We start from the raw sequence: 7,300 nt of genomic DNA on the forward strand, positions 1-7,300 counted from the left end.
TTTTTTAGTCACATTCTTTTTTAGAAGCTATTTTGTGAAAATAAAATTAAAAGGGTTATCCTACAAAGTTTCTCTTAGTTTTATGTAAAATTCAAATATATCTTTTCAAAAAACAATTTAAATTTGCTAAAACCTCACTAATGAAAATATTATGAGAACAAAAGTACAAGTTACAGTTTCAAGTTTATTATTCATTTCGTAACAAATAATTATAACTAAATGAAATTTTCCAAAAAATATGATAGTTAGGAATACTAATCACTAAATATCTAAACTTATACAAAATGCTCAACGCAGAGTAAACCTGAATAATATTTAATAACAATGTGATCAGTGAAGAGGTAAACCAAAAACTATCAAATGATAATAGTTTCTGATTTTAAAAATGTGAACAATGGTATAGTAAAAATATTTCTTTGTGTGCTTGAGTCCATGAAAGATGTTATAGTTGCATACAGATCATTGAAAAATTAGAATATCTAGAAGATTTTAAGATACCAAGTTGGTCATAAACACAAATCCCAAAATATATAAATACTTACATGAATTAACCATATACAATATTTAAAAAAAAAATCAATTTATATGAAGTTATATGAATTTTCAAATGAAATAGAAAAAATACAAAAAAAAATTATATCATCCAATTTATAAAGTCAGGAGAAGCAACGACAGAAAAAACAAATAACAAAAAACTATATTACTCCTCTTTAGTGTGTTAATTATCAAAATCAATTTGATTTTATTATACCTATTTTATAATATCAAAATAGATGTGGTATATAGTGTAAAACTTTATCTTTTAAATTTGTTAGAAGAAGCAAATAAAAAATAAAAGAATTGTTTAGTTCAAACTTATTAAAAGTACATCTAATTAGTATTTATATAAAACAAAAATACAAGCTCAAGCAAAAAAATTATATAATAATAAGAAGATAATTTAATAAATTTTAAAAGTACAAACCGCGCGGTGAAAAGATCTAATATATTTTAATTCATTAAAAATATTATTTCTTAGACATGAAAAATATATGCTATATTCAACTGTTTCAAATTCTTGGTGTAACGTCATAAAAACAGCAATCATTATTAAAAGCAATGCCCTTTATAAAAAAACATTATTAAAAGCAGTAATTGTTAAACTGGATGTTTTTCTTATATAAATCATAAGCTATAAATCATACCCCCCCCCCCCCCCCCCCCCCCCCCCCCCTTTTTTTTTTGAAAAAAGGCTACTATAAATCATAAGTTGAGAAAAAAGAAAGATAGAAGTGATAAAATACAAACAAACGTTAACTTCTAATGAATTCTGATGTACATATGTAATACAATAAAATTATACCCCGCTCATGATGAGAGTAGGAAACCCTAATCTTAATAGGGGAAGCAAACGCTAAGTCCTCCTGGAAAGTGACTAATACATTAAATAGATATAGAAATCAAAGAAAAACAGAAGAAAAAAACTAGAAACTGCAAGCGATTCCCAAACCAAAGACGAGAAAACATTAAAGACAGTTTGCCATTCAATCATGCAACATATATATATAATGTATACATCTTGTGATTTCAACTTGGTCGCTAGTCCGAGTTGGACAGGGAAACATCACGAGCATCTCTTGGGAGCATATTTCAATATCTCTAGCACTCTTTATTTAATTTTTTTTTTTGAATTTTTTTTTCTGTATTTAATTATTGTTTTTCACCTCTATATGCTTTGAAGTTTTTTTTTATGCTTTGAAGTTTGAACAAAGGAATAAATAATATCGAGTGAAAGGAGCCAACCTGGAAAGTTTCTATGGTTTGGTAAATAAAATAACTTGCATACTATTTGTTTATAACTTGTTTGGTGGCATTATCACTGTTACATATGATCAGTCCTTTGAAATGTCAAGAGTCGGACGCAAGAATGTGTCACTAGCATAGAGTGCCAACAGGCAACATCCACGACCGGTAATGACTTGTGACGACCCACCAGTCCACCACATATATATCTTGCATTTTCTAACTAAAATCCAATTATCAGATAAAAGTTGAGAATTAACGAAGATATAAGAAAATTAGATGAGCCGGTTGATTACGTAGTGTACATGATCTTAAAATACAACTTGATGATACAATTGATGAATATATTTACTATATCGTTCATTCGCGGAAGCAAACCTCGTTACGATTAGATTTTGGACTTGAAAAGTAGTATTTTTTTTCATATATTAATTAATTGTTTGTGTAGCTTTCCAGTAATCTGCGTCCAAAAGTTTTTTGGTTATTTTAAGAGGAATGAGTCGACGTCAAGAAACAAACGAATATGCGAATTATTACTTGAAATAATTCCAATAAAATGTTAAATGTGGTATGTGCTTAGAAATAATCGGACATGGAAGCAGGGCCCTGCCTGACTTTTGACCACTGAATAAGCATACTAAACCACTGAATTAACAATCATTATTGTCAAATTAGCCCTTTAAAATATTTATAAATACATTGGCCCCAACCACATGCTTGACCAGCTTGTGCTCACGGCCCTGGTGCAAGTCAGAAAATGAGACAACACGCTTTATAAGGCTTAGAAACGGAAAAGAAAACGGAATAAAAACATATTCTAAGTTGGGTTTAGTTTAGCTCTATCCAGATGTACATTATGATTTATGAAATAGCTGATAACTATTTTTCAAATAAATCCGCTTTATAGAAGATTTGTGCTTATGATAAATAATGATATAAACGTTAGATAATTCTACGTATAGAAATATTAAAATGTTCCTAAATATTTATAATATACTTTTTGACAAATTATCGTTTGTTAAGTTCATCCTAAATCCTAATAGTTTCCACTGGACTTAGGAATTAAGAATAGCGGAAAGTGGGTCAAAAATTATCAAAACACTTTTTTGTTTGGCAGGTGGATGAGAAAAAAAGAATAAAAAACAATGAAAGATGTAGGGTTTCAAGATCAATATGTAATGTTTCCAATCACAAATTAGCAATCGATCCTAGGTCATAATTACTGTTACTGCAGCTGAAAGTAATTATAAAACTAACATTGTTATAAACTGTGATGGACCCATTCATCAGCCCGTGTAGCAAGACGGGTCAAGCCCATCCGCAGGATCATACTGGCGCTTATCTACTCTTGTGTTTATCTACATTATAGTTGGTGTTTATCTTACGTATTGCTAGTCATTATCTAGTTAAGGATAAGTACGATCTCATGTCGATCATGTACTTAGACTGTCATTACCATATGTATATAAAGACCAGTTGGTCGACCTAATAATACACACAAGTTCCCCTCTTCATTCACAACACGTTATCAGCACGACCTTGTCTCTAAACCCTTCCAAAAATCCACCACCCATAAATCAGAAACCAAACGATCTCTTGCTATTTTTTGGCGACTCCTAAAGCTCTTCCAGTCGCCTTCTTTTTCTCTCTGTCAGCAACCAGCAGCAGCTCTCTCTCCTCACAGACCGTTCAACTCATCACAAAAGGTTTAGGTATCTTCAGAAAACTCAAAACAAAACCATAAAGGATTTAAACCCTCAGCCGCATACATACAGCTACATCTAGCCGTATGTCTTTGCAGAATAAAATCTAAAACCCTTATCTATTTTCAAAGCTTAAATCTCGTCTTGTTTCACTCTGTTTAAGCTTGTTTGATTTTTTTTAATCTTCCTGATGTGAGTTAATTGCTAGAACCTTTTAGGATGACAATTACACCAATTTTTTTTACATATCCGACTGTTGCATCAACTTAATCTGATTGTTTGCTTGCATTAGAAACTTGTTCTTGAATGTTTTTAAAGTCTTTCTCTGATATGTTGAAATCGACTAGAACCTGTCTCAAATTTGAAAGAATTTTTTTTTAATATTTTTAAGATAAATCCGATTTTTCTTATAGATAAATCTGAAATTTTAAAGATAAATCCGATTTTTGATAAATCCGACTGAAAACAATAAATTATATATTTTAATTCGATTTTCCTATTTTTTTAAAAAACCTTATATTTTCCTATCTTTATATAAAATAAAAAATAAAAAAAATCAAAAATAAAAAAAGAAAAATATTTTTTCCTAATCCTACTAGGAATAGGAATTGCTAGTATTTATCTGAAAATAAATAAATTTTGGATTATTACTGATATACTAGCATTATCAAATCATTATATTTAATCTGATAAATAACGAAAACAAATAAAAGTAAGAAATGATTGCATTTTTTTTGAAAATGTATACTAATCTGATTTCATGCATGGATTTAACTTTATCTCGATTTTGTATAGGTTTAACTTTACCTTCCTGCATATCACATGAAATCATCTGATTAGGATAGATCATTCATACTGATTAGTTTACTTTCATGTCGAAAATTGATAAAACTGATCAGATTTCATGCAATGGATTTAACTTTATCCTAGATGTATAGGTTTAACTTTACCTTCCTGCATATACATGAAATCGTTTGGATCATTGAAAAAAAAATATTGTTATTTACTTGCATTGCTTGTATCCGACTGAAAGAGTATGTGAATGATCCGATTATTTTCTTACTAATGGGGATAAACTACAAATATTTTTCAGATGTCAAAGATTGCGAATCTTGATTTCAGTGCTTTGAAAAGCAATGGTGACAACTACCTGGAATGGGCGCTTGATGCAAAGATCATGCTGCGATCAAAAGATCTTGGTGACACAATCACCAAAGACAACAATTCCAGTGACAAAGACAAGTATAGAGCTATCTACATGATACGCCACCATCTCCAAGAGAACTTGAAAACTCAGTACATGACCATGGAAAATCCATATGACCTTTGGATCGCTTTACAGCGAAGATATGACCACCAGAAAACGGTGTTGCTTCCAAAGGCTCAATATGATTGGAAACACATAAGGTTCTTGGACTACAAATCAGTAGACGAGTACAACTCAGTCCTGTTCAGAATTGTGTCCTTGTTAAGGTTATGTGGTGAAAAAGTAACCGAGGAAGAGATGCTTAATAAAACTCTCTCCACGTTTCCTCAAACCAACATGGTATTGCAACAGCAGTACAGAGAGAGGAATTTCGCCACATATACTGAGTTGATAGAATGTCTCTTGTTGGCTGAAGCTAACAACGAACTGTTATTGAAAAACAGTGAGATGAGACCTCCTGGTACAGCTCCATTACCCGACATCTCTAAGCTGGCTATAGAGCCAAAGAAAGAGAGTAACCTTGTCCAACACAATGACCATCCCGGTCCAAACCGTGGAAGAAGTCAAGGACGAGGTCGTGGTTCTTTTAAAGCACACGGGCGAGGACGTGGTCGCGGTACCACACCCGGCTTTAGCCGTGGTCGTGGCCGAGGCCGTAGTGTGTCTTTTAAACCACAGATCAAAGCTGATCGATGCCACAGATGTGGTATGGGTAATCATTGGGCAAAGAATTGCCGAACTCCTAAGCATTTGTGTGAGCTTTACATGGAGAGCTTAAAAAGAAACCCGGAAGCTAACATGGTTCGAGACCCGGGATATGATGGTGATGATGATGATGACTTGGAAGACGTCTAGGATCACCAGCACGAGTCAGACAAAGTTGATCACATGGAGTTTGAAACTTCAGACATACTGAAATAAGGAATTAAAATTCCATATCGTTTTTTTATTGTTTTCCCCTGGATTTGGTGTTCTTTAAGATTGTTTATCAGTGTTTGGCTTTGGATTTAACTTTATCCTTATGAATGAATAAATTTTTTTTTTCTCATATGCCTAAGAATTAGATCATTAAAGATACCATCTCTGAAAATTTTATTATTGTTCATTAACTTTATGATTATTGTTTTTGAAGAATGAAAAGTGGAATGGATACAATCGTGGTGGACAGTGGCACCAGCCACACCATTTTGAGAGACAAACGATTTTTCATACATCTCACACATAAGGTAGCTAACATCACCACTATAGCTGGCACGACTAGCTTAATTGAAGGCTATGGCCACGCCAATATCTTATTGCCAAAAGGTACACATCTTGAGATTGAAGATGCTTTGTACTCACCTAGCTCAAACAGAAGTCTATTGAGCTTTAAAGACATAAGACTGAATGGTTTCCACATCGAAACAATGGGTGAAGGAAGTAAAGAATTCCTACAGATTTATAAAATCACCCAAGGCAATAAGAAAGTCTTTGAGACTATACCTGCGTGTGGGACTGGTCTTTATTATGCCCAGACCAGTCTTGTTGAGGCTAATGCCGTCTTGAATAAAGAATTCAAAGAAGAGTTCACTCTTTGGCACAATCGGCTGGGACACCCCGGTTCGAACATGATGCGAAAACTCATATCAAATTCAAATGGTCACAGTTTGAAAACAAAAAGAGTTATCCCTAAGAATATCACATGTGAAGCATGCTCACAAGGGAAACTAATTACTAAGCCATCACGTACCAAAGTGAATAAGGAAGTGACAAATTTCCTAGAAAGAATACAAGTTGATATTTGTGGACCAATACACCCACCCTGTGGGACATTTAGATATTTTATGGTCCTGATTGATGCATCCACAAGATGGTCACATGTTTGTCTCCTATCAACTCGTAATCTAGCACTTGCAAGATTGCTGGCTCAGATAATAAGACTGAGAGCACATTTTCCAGATTTTCCATTAAAGACTATACGTCTAGACAATGCAAGTGAATTCACTTCCCAAGCTTTTAATGACTATTGTATGTCCATGGGGGTAAGTGTGGAGCATTCTGTAGCACATGTCCATACTCAGAATGGCCTGGCTGAATCCTTTATAAAACGGATCCAGCTGATTGCCCGGCCACTCTTAATGAATACCAAACTCCCAGTATCAGCTTGGGGACATGCAGTACTACATGCAGCTGAGCTAATTCGCATCAGGCCATCTAGTGAGCACAAATACTCGCCATCCCAACTACTAACGGGTCATGAGCCAGATATATCCCATCTAAGAGTTTTTGGATGTGCCGTCCAAGTGCCTATAGCACCACCACAGAGAACAAAGATGGGACCTCAGAGGAGGATGGGAGTATATGTTGGATACGATTCCCCTTCTATTATTAAGTACCTAGAGCCAACAACAGGTGATTTGTTTAAGGCCAGGTTCGCGGATTGTCATTTTGATGAATCCCAGTATCCAGCATTAGGGGGAGATTATGGTAAGCTGGTACAGATATAAAATGGAATCAAACATCCTTAACATGGCAGGATCCTCGGACTAGAGATTGTGATCTAGAAGTCCGGAAGATTATACATCTTCAAGAGCTAGCTAACAGATTGCCAGATTCCTTTGCTGACCCA

General features: G+C 33.9%; 1 protein-coding gene across 1 annotated transcript; it reads left to right on the top strand.

Moving 5' to 3' along the window:
* The first annotated feature begins 4,578 nt into the window (after positions 1-4,578).
* On the top strand, positions 4,579-5,547 carry LOC106453940. Its single transcript, XM_048767018.1, has one exon. It carries the CDS (start codon positions 4,579-4,581, stop codon positions 5,545-5,547), a length of 969 nt encoding a protein of 322 aa, XP_048622975.1.
* The last annotated feature ends 1,753 nt before the right edge of the window (positions 5,548-7,300 follow it).

This window comes from Brassica napus, chromosome C8 (genome assembly GCF_020379485.1).
Source record: "Brassica napus cultivar Da-Ae chromosome C8, Da-Ae, whole genome shotgun sequence".
Classification (NCBI taxonomy): domain Eukaryota; kingdom Viridiplantae; phylum Streptophyta; class Magnoliopsida; order Brassicales; family Brassicaceae; genus Brassica; species Brassica napus.

Coding starts and splice junctions, on each gene's coding strand:
- LOC106453940 (XM_048767018.1), top strand. CDS start 4,579: ATGTCAAAGATTGCGAATCTTGATTTCAGTGCTTTGAAAAGCAATGGT.